Below are 22,672 nucleotides of genomic sequence, written 5' to 3' on the forward strand. Positions count from 1 at the left end.
TCAGTGCCTGGGTGGGAGATCGCTTGGGAAACATATGTAAGCCGCCTTGAGTTTCTATCATGAAAAGAAAGGCGAGGTATAAGTGTAATAAATAACAACAACAACAACAACAACAACAACAACAAGGCGGGGTATAAATAAACTATATTATTATTATTATTAATAATAATAATAATAATAATACGGTTCCTCCGTGAATGAATCTGTCATCCTTGCATCTTTTTTATATAGTTCTTCAGTGTATTGCTTCCATCTTCCTTTTATCTCGGTCAGTCAGCGTGTTCCCCTGTTGATTGTTCAACATTCCTACTCTTGGTTTAAATTTCCCTTTCATTTCTCTAATCTTTTGGAATAGGGCTCTTGTTCTACCCTTTTTGTTGTCCTCTTCTATTTCTATACAATAACTATTGTAATAGTTCTCTTTGTCCTTCTGTACTAGTCACTGTATAGTTGCATTTAGGGTTCTGACCGTGTTTCTATCTCCTTTTGCGTTTTGCTTTCCTTCTCTCTTTAACCATTTTAAGAATTTATTCAGTCATCCATTGATGTCTTTCTTTTTAACTAAAGGTATTGTCTTTTTGCATTCTTCCCTGATCATGTCTCTGACTTCAGTCCATAGTTCTTCTGGTTCTGTGTCAACTAAGTTTAAAGCCTCAAATCTGTTCCTTATTTGATATTTATATTCTTCTGGGATGTTATTGTACTTTGGCATTATGATTGCTTTGTTGTTCTTCTTTAGCTTTACTCTGTTTTATAGATTTCTACTTCCTCTTTCAAAAATAGATCAAGTATATCAAATGAGGTTAAGTTTTTTTTAATGCTTAACATAGTTTGCTTTTTAACTAACTGTGGAGAAATAACTTTATAAAATGAACTAAGTCCCAGGACATGGTCAGTAGGAATACAATGCAGCAACCTTACTGAGTCTAAAGAGGCCTGGATCTGGTCAGTGGTTGGATGGGAGACCACCTGAAACACTATCAACTGCTTGAGTTCCATAATGGAAGAAAGGTAGGATTTGTATATAATAAATAAGTTGCCCATAACAATGTCTCTTTTCCCTCCTGATATCAACAGGAAGTCAAAGTATATGGCAAAGGAAATCCAATCAAAATTGTAGCTGTGGATTGTGGATTAAAGCACAATGCTATTCGTTTGCTAGTAAAGGTAAATCATAAATATATATTAACAGTTTTCTCTTCTGTGGAAACATTTTTATAAGTTTACTTTGTATGTGACCAACTAAGTGGAAAATTGCTTACTTGCTTGAGTTTTCACTGATGTTGTGGCACTTTTGAGTTGAGTTGAGTACCTATGTCAAAATAAGGAGGGGGTATGGGACTAAACAAAGACAGCCGTGCCATTCTAGGTTTTTGTTGGGGCTGACATGCTTTTTCAAGGTGGAGAATGGGATGCTTAAAGTTGGGGAAACCTCTTAATATGTGCTGAGAGTGTTCATTCATTGTCCATGCAGGCTGTATTGAGAAAGCCAGTGGACACAAATTAGGAGTGTGCAGCAGATTTGGATGAATCCTGAGCCACAGCAGGGTGCTTCAGAGGGATTATGGACTTATCCAAAATAGGGATGGGTGAAAATTCGGCTGAATTTGGATTTAGAATTGGATTTTTCAATGGTCCGCATGTTCTCATCTTGTTTGGTCTGAACTTCAGTGACTTTCCTCTGACACCAGATTTCCCCCCCTCAGATATGTTGTTCTTTTATTGATCTTACTCACAGCACAGCAGTACAGCTCTGTCTCTCTCTTTCTGTCTGTGCCATGTCCCTGTGGATGTGAAAGATGACGTGTGTGTGTGTGTTTGCACTTGGCACACAAAATGGCCTCCACCACCCTCTCTGGCTACTCTGCGGCATTTGCAGTATTTTAACTTTTTTGCATCTCAGGGGAAAATGTTTGCTTTGGTGAGTGTCCCATAGTTGGTGGCAGGGCAGGGTCTGGGAGATGGTTAAGTGAGAGAGGTTATGCTTGCTGGCTGAGTGGGGGGGTGCACTTGGTTTGGCGTGAAAAGATCTGAGTAGTGGCTTCAGCCTCCCTCCCCACCACCCTTACCAGCGGAGAGACCACCATTGCTATCTTATGAATAAAAATAATTATTCTACTACCTGTTTATTTTTAATGTTGTTTTAGGCTACTTAGAGGTGCAGCAGCCAAGGCCAGCACCTTGTAGGCATTTTTTTAAAAAAGGTAACTGAAATGTAATTGTAGTGATTACTTTGGAGGAAAAGTAATCAGTTACTTTCAGAGCAATTGTAATTGTAACAGTAATTACTACTTTTTGGGGCCATGTAACTGTAACTGTAATTTATTACTTTTTAAAAGTAATCTTCCAAGCTCTGGGGCAAAGACATGGAATTGATGGCTATTCGTCATGCCAGCTAAATGATCACTCTGTCTAGAGAAGCGGTGAATGCCTGTCTTGTTCTTATGTCCATATGCTTGAGGTAGCAGAGCAGGGATTTGAACTTGGTTGTCTTGTATTCAGACTCAGTAATATATTCTGTTAGGATACACTGTTCAGCATGGGGTTACACTTTGTTATGTGATAGTCTTTTTTGAGCTTTCCTTTTTGTTTCCTTGCCAGAGAGGTGCTGAGGTGCATTTGGTTCCTTGGAATCATGATTTCACCAGGATGGACTATGATGGGCTTTTAGTTTCTGGTGGTCCTGGTGATCCAACCCAAGCACAAGAGCTAATTGTGAATGTCAGGAAGGTAAGAATATGTGTTGGAATTCATTTTTTGCTCAAGGTGCTGCTGTTCTGCACTTCCCATGTTGCACTGTCAGAATTTATAACCTTCGGGATGTGTATATTCTTTTAATCTCGTATCTCCTACATTATGCCTTGTTAGGAGGGGGAAAGGCTATTTTAACTTAGGATCATTTAATCTGTTGCTTCCAGAAACTTCTTTGCCTTTGATGTGAGAACAGATGAGATGGAAAAGTACATCAACTATGGGGGCCTTTAAGATAAAAAGTTGCTCCAGTGGGGTTTACTGTCAGGAAAGAATTGGCAATCCAATTTGGAAAAGAAATTAGTATTTTATTTTTTAAAAATTGGTTTGAAACACTGAATAAACCAGAATGATTGCATCTTTTTCTCAGGCGAGTAATCATTGGTATGGAGCCAAATTTTAAGTAATTTTTTATATAATCTTTTCCCATCCAGATTCTAGAGAATGATCGCCAGGAGCCTTTGTTTGGAATCAGTTCAGGAAATCTAATCACTGGTCTAGCAGCTGGGGCTTCATCCTACAAAATGCCCATGGCCAACAGGTATGATGACTAGGAATGGGGTTTGCTGCTCTGTACCTGTTCATCTTTTGATCACATTGCTCAAACTCGGTCTGTATCAGTTCGCATTTTGTTAAATTTGTACGATCTCAGCCCATTCTGGTAATCTGCAAAAATAATGTTAATGTTTTTTATTCTCTTGATGGTAGAGTGATCTCATCTTACAACATAGATATTGTTATATTCCTATCATTTTTGCTATTTGCAGTACTGCTACTATTAATTATTACTCACCATCAAGCAGTCATCTTCCCCAGGGGGCAGTAAACAATCCAAAATATTTGAAATCATTGTATGTGTGTGACTGATACAGATCATCAGCAAGATATCTCCTAAGGGGAGAAAATTGCTAAAAGGATTGGTAAAGCTCGCTTAATTTACTTTCAGTTAGGAAAAAAATCCATTAGTGCATGGATTAATACTATTGTAGAAGCCAACAGAAAGACGACTGTAAACATAAAAAAGTGGGAATGAAGTTAATAAATTGTTTATTTAAAGGAAGCATTTTTATAAAAAAAGGTTTTTTTCAAATAAAAGTAAGCAAAACTTTCAAATAAAACACCATGTTGATAAAAATAATTTTCTTTAAAAAATAAATCCTTTTCTTTTAAAAAATGTATTCAGTTTAAACTTATTTATTAGTATAAATAAGCAACATTAAAATAAATAAATGAAAAACATGGTATTTATGATGAATTGATAATGAGAGGTGAGACTAAAGAAAACTTGTGTACTTCAGAATGACTTCAGTTTTGTACAACATTGTGTGGGAGCGAGAATCTCAGAAAATCATTATTTCTTTTAAAATTTATTTGCTTATGGATTTATCAAGCTACTAGAACCGTTAAGCATTACTGGCTTCACTGCCCCCCCCATCATGTAATGAAGAGCTAATATAGGTAAGGAGACACAATAAGCAATGTAACAACGAATGTTAATGCCTACCAACATCACCTCAATCAACAGGGGAACTCCAAAATAATAACAACAAATAGAGTAATGCTAGTATAAGAAATCACTGTTAAATATGTGCTGGGTTTGAAAACAATGTTGTTAAGTTCATCATAAATTGATATAATTAGAAACCACTAGTGCCTGCATGGAAAACAACCAGCTCACTGGGTTGGCAAACAAGCAAGCAGCTGCATAGCTCTCATTCACATTCGATTATTGTGAAATTCTCAACCATCCCTAATGGGTTGATGACACGACTGCGTTACGCACAGCTGCACTTGTGAGCACAGCATATGCAAGAGCAAAGATGCAGGAGTATTTATCTTCACTCCACACCAATCAATTTGAGTTGGAAACTGCCAAAGTATGGCATACTGGCATTTTAACATCTTTTAGACTTTTTAATATCTTAAAAGCTAGGAGCGGCTGAGACAGTAGGGCGGTGCTGCGGAGTTGCCCTCTCAATACCACTGTCGCTGCTGCTTACCAGGACAGTGTGAGGTCAGGGCTGCACAGGCACATCAATGGGCTGCACAGCCCTGAACTTGATGCTTCCCTGCCCCTGCCCTCGCCTGGTAAGCAACAGCAATGCTGGTGTGAGGAGGGCAGCTCCTTGGCACTATCCTGCTACACTGGCCACTCCAGTTTAAAGCTTATATGGATTAACTCTCTATTCCATCTGAATCAGGAGAGGCAGTTGAGGTGTTGGACCGGTACTTGGAGGTGGTGATGGGCTGGATGTGGGCCAATAAACTGAGGCTGAATCCCCAAAAGACAGAGGTGTTCTGTGTCCAGAGTTATGTGTCCATGTATGGCAGGTGGGGAGATGGCCTGTTTTGGATGGGATTGCACTGCCTTGGAAGGAGCAGGTCCAGCGGCATCACTAGCGGGAGTACGGGGGGTGCGGCCCTCCGGTGCGCGCCCTCCCAGGGGCATGGAAGAGGTGGCTGGGCTTGTGTGGGAGGGCACGCGCCGGAGGGGCACCCAGCCGGAGAAGGCCTCCCTCACTCTGCTGATGCTGCTCCCGGTCTCGCCCGCCCACCTCCGAGGAGGAGTTGGAGCAGCCTTGCCGGGCAACGGCGCGGGGCGGGGCGGCTCTGGGTGTCACCCCCCTCATGGTGACACCCGGGTACAGGCCACACCCTCCGCACCCCGGTAGTGACGCCCCTAAGCAGGTCTGCAGCTTTGGGGTACTTCTGTATCCAACACTGTCACTGGAGACTCAGATGACCTCACTGGCTAGGTATGCTTTTTCCAGCTCTGGCTGGTTCGCCAGTTTCATCCCTTTTGACAGAGACAACTCAACTACAGTGCTCCATGCTCTGCAACTTCCAGATTGGATTGTTGCAATGTTCTCTACATGGGGCTACCCTTGAAGATGACTTGGAAACTTGAGCTGGTCCAATATGCGGCAGCCAGATTACTGGCTGGGGTTGGGTTTAGATTTCTTATACCTCTTGTTTTAAAACAGCTGCATTGGTTGCCAGTTCGTTTCTGATTTCAATTTAAGGTGCTCATGCTAGTGTTTAAAGCCCTAAACAACTTAAGTCCTAAATATCTAAAAGACCTCCTCCTTCCCTACAGACCCGCTCAGGTTTTGAGATCAGCAGAGGGGGCTCTTTTGGTAGTTCCATCATCCTCAGAAGCTCAGGGGGTGTGTAGCCCAAGAGAGGGCATTCTCTGTGGCAGCCTCTAAGTTCACTGTACAGCTTTTGGCAAATACTGAAAATGCATTTCTTTACCCTGGGCTGGGACACCTGAGATGTATATTTTTAGGAGCCACCCTGTTTTTTGTGATGTTGTGATCTTAGGTTGTTTTAACTATTTTTAATGATGCATTTTAAACTATTGTAGCCTGCCCTGTGACCTTTGGGTGAAGGGCGGGTAATAAATGTTCATCATCATCATCACCATCATCTCTACATCAGCAGTGTTTGGACACTATTTTTACCCCTATGGAATTCTTATAGCCATTTTTATACATTTATATTTTTCATGGCATTGTGCTTTAATTTTATTTGTTGTTTTATCATATTATTTGATTCCTCAAAGAGAGGACTAGGCTAATAGGTGACTCATAAATGCAAATAATAAATACATAGATTTGGCAGAAAACATAGTTGTTGTCCTCCTCCATGATGATAATAGTGCGGTGTGTTACGTTCTGCTTCCCCCGGATGCTATTAATTGTGCTCTTCTTCTCTTGCCCTTCAAACACACCTATTCCCTCCCCAAACTATCCCTTCCTTCCTTCCCTCTATTTGACTGTCTCTCTCCAGAGGACAGAATCAACCAGTTGTGAACATGATAAATGGACAGGCTTTCATTACTGCTCAGAATCATGGCTACGCGATAGACAGCAACTCCCTCCCTCCTGGCTGGAAGCCTCTATTTGTGAATGCAAATGATCAAACAAATGAGGTAAAACTCCCTTTCTCTGGATACCTGTGAAGAATATGATGAGACAGGGAAGATGAACTGTACTCTTCTCAGGCGCACCAAAGAACATACTTTGCCCCTCTGGACAGCAGGGGCCCTCAGCCAGGACCCAACCTGGTCCCTGCCAGTGCAGAGCCTAGCTAAAAGCAAGGTTTCTTGTCTGTTCAACAAGGTAAATGGTGAGTCTAGTTAAAGGGAGGAGAGGAGGGCTTGGGAGGAAGTTCAGTATTGGACATAATGGGTTTGAGATTCGATAATGTGAAAATATTAGAGAGGCAGTTGGAGATGGATAGCATACCTCTATTTTTTTTTAAGTGCCTGGAATACAAGAAGCACTATTTCAAAGCATATACACAAGGCAATGAATTACACAGATGCTATTGTGTTCACCAAAGAGTGAGTTGCTAAGCAGTTAAGTGGATAAAACACTGTTTGAAGACCTAGAATGTAATGAATTTCAACTCTTGTCCATAAATCATACTAGTCCTTTAAACCTGATTGCTTGCAGAGTTTGCCAACAGTAGCACTTTGGTAAGTCTCTTATTCCCAGAAAGAAAATTAATGTAACCCCTTTCTTCTCTTTTCTTTTTTTAACCCCCTGCAGGGAATTATGCATGAGAACAAGCCGATTTTCACAGTGCAGTTCTACCCAGAAGCCAATCCTGGACCAACAGACACAGAGGTATTGTGAAGGACTGAGTCTGATAAAAAGCTATTTAGATTTAAGACTTCCTGAAGGAATGCCATGTGGCATGTAAGACTGGCCAAACCTTGGAACGCTACAGAAATGTTCTGCAAAATGTTTTTCATTGAGAGCAGACATGATGCAATCTTCTGTGCATTAAACTTTGGGCAGAATTAAGGCCGTTGGACTCGTGTATGCTTTTATTACTCCCAGTACGGAACAAGAGTCCGGTCTTGTAAAGTGTAAAGTTGTCCCATACAACACAGTAGCTGTTTAAACCAAAACAAACTTTGTGTACCATCGTCACTGTCTTGTATCTGAGAGCTGATTTATGCGTTCAGAACAGCATATATAGCCAGTCTAGCACTTGAGAATCCAGGAGGCCGCCTCATGCATGTTAAAAAAATCCATGTAAATGATTTAGCACAAAGGTGTCTTAACAGTTTTTTCATACTTGCCAAAATTGTGGCGAATGTGTTAACATTTTTGCCACATGACAAAAGTTTTTTAGCTGTGTTTTTGAGGGTAGAAAAATACACAATAATGTTCATCTCAACTCCGCCTCCACATTTTCATCCAATAGCTGTGACCTATATTTTGATTTTACTATTTTTACCACAGAAAAAGTTGATTTATGGAGCCATAAAATCGAAAAGAGTTTGGACTATTTAGAACCACAAACTCATTTTTTAAAAAAATATGAGTCCACATCATAATAATATTTCAAATATTGAATGCTTTGAATTAAAACCACATCCATCTTGAAGAAGTGACTCTCCAAAGAAAGAAGTCTCACAAGCTCTTGAGATAGTTGAGAACTGTAGATATCGTGAAATGGATTTTCGATGAATTATATATATTTCAAAATTGGAAAAGAGTATAGGATCCAATGACGAATCTGTGAATGTTAAGGGTGAAGGGTGCAGACTTGTTTGAACTGGTACATGTATAAAATAATTTTATTTAAAATTTTATTTTAAAAAATAGGTGGTAGAAGTAAAGCACCAATTCGCCACAGATCTATAGCCATTTCGCCACATGTGGTGAGTGGCAACTGTGTTGGATACCAAGGATCTAGCACATTGAGAGAAAGTCTGGGCTAGAAATGTTTTCCTGAGAGGCTAGTTTTCTATGTGCAGGAAGGGATTGCTTCAAGGAAGCATTCAGCCATGTGATCCCGTAACTATATTAGTAGGATACCAAGGGAGCTGTGCCATGCATGTTTTCTGACCGTGCCCTGACAATGTCTTTAATGCATCTAATATAATTCTATTTTTGAAAATAAGCAGGTCTGGGCCAGGCCTCTTTATGGATGTGAGATTCTGGGAATCTCACTTACATTGCTTTGAGCAACTTGTAGGAAGGATAGAATACAAATAATACACCAAAAGTTATAAATAGTGGGGAACAGACATGGTGTTATAGAAGAAGTAAGATCCACACCTTGCAAAGGCAGTGACTCTAATAGCAGATTATATTTGCTCCAAGACGCACTGCAATCATCCAACCTATGGCCTTAAATGATAGAAACTTCTGCAAGATCTGTTGTTTTTTAACTTGGCATAACCATCTGTAGGGAAGATCATAATAACACGCATGCTGGGAGAAACCAAAGGTGCAACTAATTCAGGGGCAAGGCACATTTTTCACCCTGAGGGCCACATTTCTTCATGAGAAACCTTCTGGAGACTGCATGCCAGTGGTGGGGTGGGGCCAAAGGGTGGAGCAGTGGATGTGACTCTGACCTTTGTACAGCAGGCTACCAAGTTCTAGCCACACAAAACTTAGATGTTTCTGCACACACCACATGCACATCTCTCCATCCAGGCAATCCAGAAACATCCTTACACTTCCAGGACACATTCCAGCCAGGCAAAAGTACTCCAGCCAGGTACGGCATAGCACTGTTGAGGGGCACAATCTGAAGAGATGGGGTATGGCTTGCAGAGGGTTGTGTGACCTGGGGAGTGTCCTGAGGGCGAGATAGAGAGGCCTGGGTGGGTCCACATTAAGGCCCTGGGCCTGAGGTTCCCCACCCCTGACCTAATTCAACATTTTTCATCAAACGGGCTGGAAACCCGCAAGCAAGGCATGAATGCAATAGATCTCACTGAATTATTTACTAGTACCGTACCTTAGTTCTTGCTATGCTTTGAGTTATGTGTGATATTGTGGATTAAACTCTGCAGCACAATTTGCTTAGATAGGATTGGGTCCCAAATCTCATATGATTGATGTAAATGAAAAATGGTTTATATTACTGAAAGGCAAATAGGTTTTTCCCTTTCTTAAAAAAAAAAGACCTATTATTTTTCAAATGCATTCTGAAGTCTTTCACATGATTGAAGTTGTAGAGTTATTTAAATTGATTCATACGCACACTTCCTTGTTTTCACATTTGAAAATGAAGCTTAATCCCCTGCCTGTGATTTCTCATGGCAAGCCCTCAGGCGATGTGCTGAGTAGTTGGGGCAGTGTGACTAGCAGCATCAGGATCTGAAACAAGGAAAAAGAGGACATGCGTGCCCGTATTTAGCACTCAATGGAGACAAACAGAAAGAATACTTGGGGTGAAAACGCATTTTAATCATTGTTTATTGGTTTTCTTTGTTAACTGTTATTTTGTTAACAGAATTTACCAAAGATAAGAAGTTGATGTGGCAAGATGAACAATTTGTGTCTTCCAAAGTACTGAAAAAGTACCCATCATTTTTTTAGACACCCACCGAGAGCGCGAGAGAGCGCGAGAGAGAGAGCGCGAGAGAGAGCGCGAGAGAGAGAGAGAGCGCACGCGAGAGAGAGAGAGAGAGAGAGAGAGAGAGAGATTAATGCTTTCCATCGTCCACTACTTTCCCCTGAAGCCACCCACCTCAACTGCTTTTCCCCATGGTGCAGCAAACACATGTCTGGGAACTACAGCTGAGGGAGACCTCGTGAGACTCATAGTGGGGGACAACCATCATTCATCATTACAGTTACTCTGTGAGATGGATCATTATTGTTCCTCCTCCCCCATGGTCAGTTTTATCTGTCCTAAGCATGATTGCAGGAGAGTAAATACCACTGAACTTAATAAGCATTCACATGAACAGACCTACCTTTCCCCTCCTTCTCTTCTCTCCCTTCCTTACTCCTCCCCTCCCCTCTTTCTTCTTCCTCCTCCCTCCTCCCCTGCACACTCCAGGCTTCCCTCCCCATGGTCAGTTTTACCCATCCTAAGCATGATTGCATGGGAGTAAATCCCACAGAACTCAATAAACACACAAAAGATCAAGCCTGCCCTTCTACTCCCCCTCCTGCCTGCTCCCCTCCCCATCCCCTGTGGTCAATTTCACCTATGCTAACCATGATTGCAGGGGAGTAAAACCCACTGAACTCAATAAGCATGCAAATGATCAATTCATTCTCAGCAAACTTGCACAGGATCCCATTCCTTACCTCCTGGATTAAAAAGCAGAGAGAAACCCAAATTGTGTTTGCATCTTTACAAATTTGTAGGGCGGTACCGGAGTTCGATTCCAATGAAGTTTTGAGTATGGCAAAACTCATCAAGAGGGCTTTAAACTAAAGCCTCTGGGGGATGGAGATGATAGCTCAAATACCGATCCAAAGACAGCGGGCTGTAAATGCAAGGATTTGTAGGGTACACGAGACACTGGGAGAGAGAAAGGGATGCATGGCAAAGCTCATGGTATATTAACGGAGGAATCCAATCGGGACAAAAGAGACTTCTGCTGTCTATATATCAACACGCGGAGCTTGGGAAACAAGCAAGAGGAGCTTGAAGTCTTAGTGCATCAAGGCAAATATGACTTCATAGGGATAACAGAAACTTGGTGGGATGACTCCCATGATTGGAATATAGCCATTCAAGGATATAAACTCTACAGAAAGAATAGAAGCAACAGAAAAGGAGGGGGAGCAGCGTTATACATCAAAGACAAATACACCTCTATGGAAATCAAAGAGAATGAACGAAGTGGTCCAGTAGAGACCATTTGGGTAAAAATAAATGGAGAAACAAATAAAACTGACATGGTAGTAGGTGTCTACTACAGACCCCCTGGCCAAGAAGAGGTGGTAGACGAGGCCTTTCTCAAACAAATCTCTGAAATCTCAAGGAGGCAAGAAGTAGTAGTGATGGGGGACTTCAACTACCCGGATATCTGCTGGGAGACAAACTCTGCGAAGCACAAAGCCTCCAACAAATTCCTGATGGGCCTTGCTGATAATTTCCTCTTTCAAAAAGTAGAAGGAACAAGGGGATCGGCAATCCTGGACCTGATCTTAACTAACAGGGACGAATTGGTCACGGGAATTAAAGCGGTCGGTACCTTGGGGGAAAGTGACCACGTAATGCTGGAATTTGTGATTCTGGGGAAAGCCAAAGAAGAATATAGTCAAATATGGACCTTGGATTTCAGGAAAGCCGAATTTAGCAAGCTCAGGGAAATGATGGGTAGGATCCCGTGGCTAGATAGACTAAAGAAAAAAGGAGCCCAAGAAGCATGGGAGTTCATGAAGAACGTATTACAAAAAGCGGAAGGCAGCAGAAAAAGCCAATGTGGCTACACGGAATACTGGTGGAGGAGATAAAAATAAAAAAGAGCATATATAAAGAATGGAAGGAAGGACGCATCACCAAGGAAGAGTACCGATGAACGGCTCGGGCTTGCAGGAATAGTGTAAGGAAAGCTAAAACCCAGAATGAGCTGAGGCTGGCGAGGGAAGCGAGGAACAACAAAAAGGGTTTTTTCAGATATGTTTGAAGCAAGAGAAAGACCAAGGAAATGGTGGGATCCCGGAAATTACAGGCCAGTTAGCTTAACTTCTGTCCCTGGAAAACTGGTAGAAAGTATGATTAAAGCTAGATTAACTAAGCACATAGAAGAACAAGCCTTGCTGAAGCAGAGCCAGCATGGCTTCTGCAAGGGAAAGTCCTGTCTCAGTAACCTATTAGAATTCTTTGAGAGTGTCAACAAGCATATAGATAGAGGTGATCCAGTGGACATAGTGTACTTAGACTTTCAAAAAGCGTTTGACAAGGTACCTCACCAAAGGCTTCTGAGGAAGCTTAGCAGTCATGGAATAAGAGGAGAGGTCCTCTTGTGGATAAGGAATTGGTTAAGAAGCAGAAAGCAGAGAGTAGGAATAAACGGACAGTTCTCCCAATGGAGGGCTGTAGAAAGTGGAGTCCCTCAAGGATCGGTATTGGGACCTGTACTTTTCAACTTGTTCATTAATGACCTAGAATTAGGAGTGAGCAGTGAAGTGGCCAAGTTTGCTGATGACACTAAATTGTTCAGGGTTGTTAAAACAAAAAGGGATTGCGAAGAGCTCCAAAAAGACCTCTCCAAACTGAGTGAATGGGCGGAAAAATGGCAAATGCAATTCAATATAAACAAGTGTAAAATTATGCATATTGGAGCAAAAAATCTGAATTTCACATATACGCTCATGGGGTCTGAACTGGCGGTTCAGAGAGAGACCTCGGGGTTGTAGTGGACAGCACGATGAAAATGTCGACCCAGTGTGCGGCAGCTGTGAAAAAGGCAAATTCCATGCTAGCGATAATTAGGAAAGGTATTGAAAATAAAACAGCCGATATCATAATGCCGTTGTATAAATCTATGGTGCAGCCGCATTTGGAATACTGTGTACAGTTCTGGTCGCCTCATCTCAAAAAGGATATTATAGAGTTGGAAAAGGTTCAGAAGAGGGCAACCAGAATGATCAAGGGGATGGAGTGACTCCCTTACGAGGAAAGGTTGCAGCATTTGGGGCTCTTTAGTTTAGAGAAAAGGCGGGTCAGAGGAGACATGATAGAAGTGTATAAAATTATGCATGGCATTGAGAAAGTGGATAGAGAAAAGTTCTTCTCCCTCTCTCATAATACTAGAACTCGTGGACATTCAAAGAAGCTGAATGTTGGAAGATTCAGGACAGACAAAAGGAAGTACTTCTTTACTCAGCGCATAGTTAAACTATGGAACTTGCTCCCACAAGATGCAGTAATGGCCACCAGCTTGGACGGCTTTAAAAGAAGATTAGACAAATTCATGGAGGACAGGGCTATCAATGGCTACTAGCCATGATGGCTGTGCTCTGCCACCCTAGTCAGAGGCAGCATGCTTCTGAAAACCAGTTGCCGGAAGCCTCAGGAGGGGAGAGTGTTCTTGCACTCGGGTCCTGCTTGCGGGCTTCCCCCAGGCACCTGGTTGGCCACTGTGAGAACAGGATGCTGGACTAGATGGGCCACTGGCCTGATCCAGCAGGCTCTTCTTATGTTCTTATGTTCTTATGCTGCTCAATGAGGATGGCAAAATGTTGACAGATAACAAGGAAAAGGCAGAACTGCTCAATGCCTATTTTGCCTTCATTTTCTCCCAAAAAGGGAACACTGTGCAACCTTGCATCGGTAGCAATCTCAGTAAGGGGTTGGGATTGCAGTTCAAGATTGATAAGGAGATAGTCAGGAAATACCTAGTTAACCTAAATGAGTTCAAATCTCCAGGGCCTGATGAACTGCATCCCAGAGTATTGAAGGAACTTGCAGATGTACTCTCGGAACCTCTTGCCATCATCTCTGAGAAATCCTGGAGAACGGGAGAGGTGCTGGAGGATTGGAGACGGGCAAACGTCTTTCCACTCTTTAAAAAGGGTAAAAAAGAAGATCTGGGGAATTATAGGCCGGTCAGTCTGACTTCAATACCGGGAAAGATATTAGAACAGATAATAAAAGAGTCCATTGGCAACTATCTAGATGACAATGCTGTAATTGGTCAGAGCCAGCATGGGTTTGTCAAGAAAAAATCCTGTCAAACTAATCTCATCTCTTTTTTTGATCAGGTTACTAGCTTAGTAGATGGTGGAAATGCTGTAGATGTCATCTATCTAGATTTCAGCAAAGAGTTTGATAAAGTCCCCCACGACCTTTTGATTAGCAAACTGGTCAAGTGCGGATTAGATGGAAATACTGTCAGGTGGATTCACAACTGGTTGGAAAACCGTACTCAGAGTGGTCGTCGGTGGCTCTGCTTCGGACTGGAAGGAGGTTTCGAGTGGAGTGCCACAGGGTTCTGTCCTGGAGCCGATACTCTTCAACATTTTTATCAGTGACTTAGATGATGGGGTGGAGGGAAGCCTTATGAAGTTTGCGGATGATACGAAACTGGGAGGGATAGCTAACACAATAGAAGACAGGAATAAAATCCAAAGGGACCTGAATAGATTAGAAAATTGGGCTGAAATTAATAAAATGAAATTCAATAAAGACAAATGCAAGATTCTGCACTTAGGCCACAAAAACAAAATGCACGGGTACAGGATGGGAAATACCCGGCTTAGCAGTAGTGCGTGTGAGAAGGACCTTGGAACTGTAGTGGATCACAAATTGAACATGACCCAGCAGTGTGATGCTGCAGCAAAAAAGGTAAACGCGGTTTTGGGATGCATAAACAGAGCTATAGTTTCCAGGTCGAGGGAAGTAATAGTCCCACTATATTCTGCATTAGTCAGGCCTCATCTGGAATACTGCGTTCAGTTCTGGACGCCTCATTTTAAGAAGGATATAGACAAGTTAGAGCGGGTTCAGAAGAGGGCGATGAGGATGATAGCCGGTATGGAGAACAAGTCTTATGAGGAAAGGTTGAAGGAACTTGGCATGTTCAGTCTGGTGAAGAGAAGGCTGAGGGGTGACATGATTGCACTCTTTTAGTACCTGAAGGGCTGTCACATAGAGGAGGGTACAGATTTGTTCTCTGCTGCCCCAGAGGGTAGGACTAGGTCTAATGGTTTTAAGTTGCAAGAGCGTCGATTCAGACTGGATATTAGAAGGAACTTCTTGACAGTAAGGGCGGTTTGGCAATGGAACCGACTGCCTAGGGAGGTGGTGGGATCCCCTTCGCTGGATGTCTTCAAGCAGAGGCTGGACGGCTGTCTTCAGGAGATGCTCTAGCTGTGGATTTCCTGCTGTGAGCAGGGGGTTGGACTTGATGGCCTACAAAGCCCCTTCCAACTCTATGATTCTATGAAAGGAGGAAGTCGAATCTCCGGTAAAAGGGGTCGAGGTCCACTCAGCCTTCCATCCATCCGTGGTTGGTAAAATGAGTACCCAGCATATGCTGGGGGGTAAAGAAAGGCTGGGGAAGGAACTGGCAATCCCACCCCATATATACGGTCTGCCTAGTAAACGTCGCAAGACATCACCCTAAGCGTCGGAAACAACTCGCACTACAAGTGCGGGGACACCTTTACCTTTTACAATATCTCAGAGAGGAGGTCAGGTCTCCTGTTCCCTTGGTGCATTCACTATAGCTGCCCAATTTCCCTGTTTTTTAAAGTTTGATAGAAATATATGTTGGCTATAGGTACTTTCTTAAACCACAAGTTTTTTTTGCCTATTAGTGAATATATACAAATGTTCTCTACAGCAGCTTCTGTTATAAATCAGTGCAGACCTCATTGGATCTATGTTAAGATTTTCATGCAAATTGTATTAGATGCATGCTTTAAGCTTCTTAAGTACTTGTTGGTTTGGGATTCAATATATTGAGTGCATCTATTAATTAGGTTAATTATTAATTAAATGAACTAGATTCACAATCTAATTAGAGAGAGTTCTAATGATCCTAAATAGGCAAATTCCAGAGGGGGTAATCATGTTAGCTTATTGCACTAAAACCCTTCAAATCCTGTGCTTATGATAGTAATTCTGTAGACTTATGCTAACTTGCACAATGTGCATATTTCATACAAAATACCATATTTGAGTTTTTATATGATGGGATGATTTTGTGTCAAGGATTTGGAAAAAGGTTAGGAAGAGTAATCTGGACCAAGGAGCTCTGTAAGGGGAATTGAATGGAAACCATGATGGAGGAAGTGTTGCAATAGTTAGAAACTGTCTCCTGAACATGCACATTTTTGCTATGCTTGCTCTGATCCATTGATCCCTTGTGGGTGCAAATGCTCCATGGACGTAGAGCGTTTCCCTGAACAAGAGGCTGACCACCACTCCACTGGAGTGAATGAAGAACTTCATGTGCATTTCACAATGCAAATACAAAAACAAAGTTCTAGATTAGGGTGACTGGATGAATTTAAGCTAGGTGTAAGGAACATTTTTCAGCCTGAGGGCAACATTCCCTTCTCGACAACCTCCTGGGGAACACATGCCAGTGGTGGACAGGGCCGGCGGAGCAACAAATATAGGTTAGTTTCTACCCTCTCGCACACCCCTATCTATCACCCATCCTTGCCAGCAAAAGGCATTATCAGAGATTGAGGACACATTTCAACCAAGCAAAAATACTCAAGGTGGGTGCAAAGCAGGGTCATGAGGGGTTTGGCCTGGGGGGATGGGGTGTGGCATAGGAAGAGTCCTAGGGGCCAGGCAGAAAGGCTTGGGGACACATTCAAGAGTGTTTTCCCACCATGAGGACCTGAAACATCCTTAAAAGATTTTGTGGGGTAGCCAACGTTAGTCATACTCCGAGTAGACCCATTGACATAATGGACTGACTTTAATGGGTCGACGCAGAGTATGATTATTGTTGGCTATCACCTTTATCATCTTTAGAATTACATCTTTTAGATTAAGATAGTAAAACATAGGTTTTCCTCATTATCATGCACAATGTGGCATTGTTACTTTAGTAGTTAGAATCAGCATGGTAAAACTAATAGCTCCAGAGCTCCATTACAAACAAAAAGGATTTGGCTCTTAATGTCCACATAGGCTCCCTGCCCCCTCTGTCTCTTTATAATATGAATGTTCTCTTCTTGTTGATGCTGACATGCATTTTATTTACTTTCCCTAGTTCTTATTTGATTCATTTATATCACTGATCAAGAAGGGAAAAGGTACCACCATTGCTTCAGCGCTGCCCAAGGCCGCAGCTGCAACTTCGAGAGTTGAGGTCAGTTTATTAATGTGTTTTACATTTAGCCATCAGTCATAAAGTGACTGGTAACGTTATTGAAAAAGATGGGCAGACATCCTGTCCAGATCTATTACCTGAGAATTTGGACAACTGAAAGTACCTTGCAAAAATTGTCCTGATTATGCTACTCATTATAGTTATATTATCTCTCAATTTTGCTTTGAAATAGTTATTGATACATAGAGTTTTGTATCCCTAAAGCAGACTGTTTAGATAATTGTTTAATGTTATCAATTCCTACGAGATCCCTGAGGCTTGGGAACTGTTAATCTTCTTTATCTCATTTGTCCATCCACGGCTTAACTCAAGCCAATGTTCAGCAAGGTTCAGTTTCATAACCTGTTTTAAATGCCAGGGCTGAGCACTGGAAAATGTGGCTGCTAAGAATAAAAATATAATATCTCTGCTCTTGTGCAGAGTGCCCTTTCATAATTGAACATATGAGAGAATGGTTAGAGAGTGGCCTTTCCCAGGAACCTTGAGCTCCGGCACAGAACATTTTAGAAATCAGGCACTGCATTTATCTTCTTGGAGAAGATCATTTATAGATGGGGAAGTGAAATGGTGATGGAGTGACTTGCCCAGAATCACCAGTGATTATGGAGAAGTGGTTTGAATCCAAAGCCCACTGCTGGCAAGTTCTCAAGTTTCTGTATCTCGTGAGCCTTCCTACACTATTAGCTGTGAACAAAACTTGACTGTTTCCATTTTAAGATTCCAGCCCCCATCCCCACATGACTATATCCTCCCACAGAGCATCTGCTATTGAACAAATAACACAAGAGCTGCGATCAACCATATTGAAATACGCTTGCTTATGAGTTAATGTGGTAGTCAACAAATGAGTTGCACATTTTACACAGTCATTCTAGTATCCTACCCAATAAAGCTGACATGGATTTGCTTACCAGTCCTACAGTTTTATAGCAACTGATCAGTTGGAAAAATAGTTATTGCCCTTAGCTTTTGTTAACAGAATTTCCTTCACTCAAATGCCTCACCTCTGTAGGTAACTGAACAAGGCTGTCATTCAATCCAACTTTCCAATTTTTCTGCACCTTAGGCACAGGGATACTGGATGCCAAACTCCTTGCACACAGACCTAGTACTAGAAAGAGTGCTTGGTCCTCCTAAGTCCCTGGTCTCAGCTCTTGTTATGTTGTTTCCAATCCGGGCCCATCTTCTGCCCTACACATGGAGGGCAGTCTGCAAACATTTCCTGACATGATCCTATAGTGTTCTTGTTTGAATGAGTATGAAAGGCAAATATAAACCCCATATTGATCAGAATACTGACTTGTACTAAGAATGCCTTTGCATTTCTTTTGCATTAACAACAGTCAGACATTCACATAAATAGCATGGGAGTCTCAAAAGTTATTCAAAATACTTAATATGTATTGGAGTGCTGGCTTTTCTATAGAGCTTTTTCTTTTTGTCACAAAGCCATTCAGAGTCCTTGCTAGGAAAGCTGAATTTAATAACACAAAGGCAACTTCAGAGACTTTACACATTGCACAAACCAGTATATGCACATTTACTGATTTAGTCAGTAAAATTTGTTTTGTTTAAATCTTTTATTCTGAATATTTGAGTTTTTGCTTTTATACAAAGAACAGAAGGTTGTAATTTTTGAGCAGAAATGAGGTGTAATATTTTCATGAAGTGCTTCATCAGTATTGAAAGAGCCCTCTTTGGCACTTTTTCAAAGATCATTGTGAAAGGGCCAAATATCTGTTTTGTCATTGATCTTTGATTGGCTAGGACTGACTGGTATAGGAAGTGTTGCCCTCACTCTGTTGAGCTTCAATTATCCTTAGTAAGGTCCACACACAGCTGGTTGATCGGCTACATAGCACAATGTATCGTCACATCCAGGTCTTGATTGCTGATTGGCAGGGATTTCTCATGCATGAATAAAATGAAGGGGGGAAATGATTGGGGAAGTTAAGCTGGAGGGAAAAATGGGAAAAGATAAGATTGGAGAGGTTAAAGGGGATTTTACCCACCCCGCCCCCAGCAACTTCTACTTTTGAGGTAAAAATCAAACATGGAAAGTATTAAGTTTAGCACCAGTATTGTTATGGAAATATTTATGCAGAGATTCTTAGCGCTCTGAGCTGCGTGTGTGTATTTACCTAAGTAGCAGGCTTTTACCCTGCATTTAGATCACTGAGACTTAAGATTTAGTAAAATAAGAGTATTTATAGAAATACATAGTAGATAGGAAAGGCATACCTAGTTCTAACTTACTAAGTTGGAGGCGCAGTGCCCAGACTTGGGCATTGCCCTCATGGCTCAGAAGAGAGAGAAAAGACAAAGATTTCTCTTTCTCCTTTAACAGTCGAAGAAGAAATCAAAGGAAAAAGGGGGCAGGTCAGCTTCCCAGATCATATCAGTTCAATGGAAGGAAGTTAGATAGAGAAGAGCACAGGTAAAGGTAGGCAAACCTAGGCAGCTGGAGGACCCTAACTCTATCTTCCTTCTGTAATACAAACCAAAGAACCCAAACAGGAGTTGCTCTTGCCCCACTTCCAACAAGTATGATGCAGGAAGTTAAGCATGACTGGAGTACATGATGACAGCGATTGAATTATGAATTTATACTTTTCTGCAAAAGTACACAAAGCAGTTTACTCAAAATCAGAACAGTACAAAATAAGATTATACAAAATAAGATATTCAGCCTAAAAGCACTAACAAACAAAACCAACATCATTTAAAAGGAAGCAGCCATTTTAAAAGCAGGAGAATGGAGGGTCAGGGAAGCACATGAGACCCAGACTCTGATCACTTATGCCATGTACCAATAACCACTGGCATACTCTAAATGCATGAAAGCTGAGATTCAGTGCCAAAGCAACAAAGGTAGTTCTCTATGACTAGATTTGAAAAATAGGCATCCAAACCAAATCTGGTTCAAATTATTTTCTATAAGGATGTGTGTCTGCACCATCTGTTTTCCCTAAGATTTGTCCAAGGAACAACTGGTACCCTGTTCAAAACATCTGGAACAGAATTACTTACTGGGGCTCCAGTTCTAGGATTTTCCACTGGGTAGGCCCATTAAAAGGTCCTCCCTTGCACAGCAATGTCCTCAAGATGTCTGGGCAGATATGAGCCTTATTCAGGTGTTTTAATCCCTCACACAATATGAGAGGGTGGGGATGACCACAATTCTCCACCCCTGTTACCATCTCTGTCATCCACCATGAGTTGGAGGGATAACTTCTGCCTCAGGGAATTCTTTCTAAACCTCTGGTTTAGAATTTTTGTAGTGCATAGAGCAACTTCCTGCATGTAGAAGTGCAGTCCCCAACACATGGAGGGTTGCTTTACGTCAGCAGTGATGCAAGGGAGGAGACTGGGCTGGAGATTGCTCCTCTGCTGTTCCCTACTTCTGCTGGTAGTAGGGTGACCTTCTGAAGAAGGCATAGCAAGCTTGCTGCTCTTTTGAATTGGCAGGCTAGGGTGTTTATTCTTGGGAATTAGCCATTCAGCCTGCCATTTTAGATGGCAACACCAAATGTTCCCCATTCCTGCAGTAGTAAAAGACTAGACCCTTCCATGTCCTGGAAACCATTTTGAAAGAATGAACAGGTATGGAATCAGCTTACTTGCTAAATGAGGAATGATTTAATTATATTCACCTGTTGCTTGTTTTCAGGTTTCCAAAGTTCTAATCCTAGGATCTGGTGGTTTGTGCATTGGCCAAGCAGGAGAATTTGATTATTCTGGATCACAGGCTGTCAAGGCCATGAAGGTGAGAATGTGGAAAGTGAAGTGAAATGTTAGCACAGGGATGGGGAACTTGTGGTCCTCCAGGTATTGCTGGACTCCAATCTCATCAGCCCCAGTGAACATGTTCAGTGGCCAGAGATGATCGGAGCTGTAGTCCAACAACATTTGGAGGTCCACAGGTTCTCCATCCCTGGTTTAGTATATTCCACATCCATCCTTGCTCTTTCATATAGCAGTTATATAATTATTTGTTCTGTCTTGCTTAAGTCTTTGACAGGAATGGAAAGTTAGGTAGATCTGCCTGCATTATTTAATGAGAATAAACTCTGTTCATCCTTCCTTTGAACAGGTTGTGAGCTAATTCCATTATTAATATGCGGGCAATGAAATAGTTCGCATAAGTGGTTGTGCTAAAGAAACTTTAGCCATTCTGTTTTATTGTGGAAAATGCATTGTTTGCCATATAGTTTGGCATCTTTTGTCAAGTTCTGTATGTTCCAAGACAAAATGACAGATAACAGGCACCTGTTATTAGAGCACAACACATCATGTGTGTTAAAATATTTCATAGAATAGTACAGTTGGAAGGGGCCTATAAGGCCATCAAGTCCAACCCCCTGAAACGTTCTGGGTTTATGTGTATCTTTCCAATAAACCGCTAATCGTTCAGGTGATTTAACAAAAATGCAGTGTTATGTTATGCACTCATTTGCAAAAGGTGTGTCTGAGAGCCATTTTTGTGACAGTAAAAGGCTTTGAAGGCCTTAAATTATTTACAAAACACTGTTTTGGAAGGGAGCAACTCTGTAGCTCACATGATAATTAGGGAGTTTTTTGGAGGAGGGGGACTAACACTGCAATCCTACATATGTCTACTCATTAGGCTCACTCCCAGGTAGGCATAGGGTTGCAGCCTAAGGAATCTTGTCCTTGTTCTCATGTTATGGCTGTTTTTTAAGTTATTTTTTTTTCCAACACAGAGGTTAAAATAACAATATTATATGATGAGGAAAGATCACAAAACATATTTGTTCATTCTTGGAGAGAAGAGCTCATAAGATTTCTGGTCATGAAGGTCAAGGCATAGCTCTCTTGGGAAAAGTGGAATTGGCATTATCCAGCCAAAGTTAAGCACTGTTATGTCCCATTGATTTCAGTGAGAGAGTTCATCGCATCTTTTAAATCATTTCCATTGAAATCAATGGCACTTAAAGGTTTGTTTCTGGTGAGCTTTGCAATATAAGAAGGGTGATAAAAGGAGTATGCTGCTGGTACATAAATAAGGGAGCTCAAACTGTAGTGTCTGAGCCACAAAAAATTATTCCACCAGAATTTTGCAAGTAGCACAATTAATTTTTAATCCCTGAAAAATATATTAACAACTGATCAATCAAAACAATTCAAAAGGTTGGGAAGCATTGAAATTAACATTTCTGATCATGTGGCTCTTTGGCTGACCCACAATGGGCACCAGCTAGCCCCTGAAATTGGCAAACTGATTCATCATGCTTTTTCTACAGCCTAGAGGTAGGGAGCAGTCAGCCTGTGGGAAAACACTGCTGGCCTGTGATATTACTTCAAAATATCAAATCATCAGAG

General features: G+C 41.6%; 1 protein-coding gene across 5 annotated transcripts in view; it reads left to right on the plus strand.

The window, feature by feature from the left end:
* Positions 1-22,672, plus strand: part of CPS1 (carbamoyl-phosphate synthase 1) — a 230,906-nt gene that overhangs the window by 67,556 nt on the left and 140,678 nt on the right. For all 5 annotated transcript variants that reach the window (XM_061607673.1, XM_061607675.1, XM_061607674.1 and 2 more), the window contains 7 exons: positions 1,078-1,167; positions 2,602-2,730; positions 3,186-3,292; positions 6,544-6,685; positions 7,308-7,385; positions 17,210-17,308; positions 21,000-21,095. In XM_061607673.1, the coding sequence (XP_061463657.1) occupies positions 1,078-1,167; positions 2,602-2,730; positions 3,186-3,292; positions 6,544-6,685; positions 7,308-7,385; positions 17,210-17,308; positions 21,000-21,095 (741 nt within the window). The remainder of the gene's footprint in view (positions 1-1,077; positions 1,168-2,601; positions 2,731-3,185; positions 3,293-6,543; positions 6,686-7,307; positions 7,386-17,209; positions 17,309-20,999; positions 21,096-22,672) is intronic.

This window comes from Rhineura floridana, chromosome 2 (genome assembly GCF_030035675.1).
Source record: "Rhineura floridana isolate rRhiFlo1 chromosome 2, rRhiFlo1.hap2, whole genome shotgun sequence".
In the NCBI taxonomy this organism is placed as follows: Eukaryota; Metazoa; Chordata; class Lepidosauria; order Squamata; family Rhineuridae; genus Rhineura; species Rhineura floridana.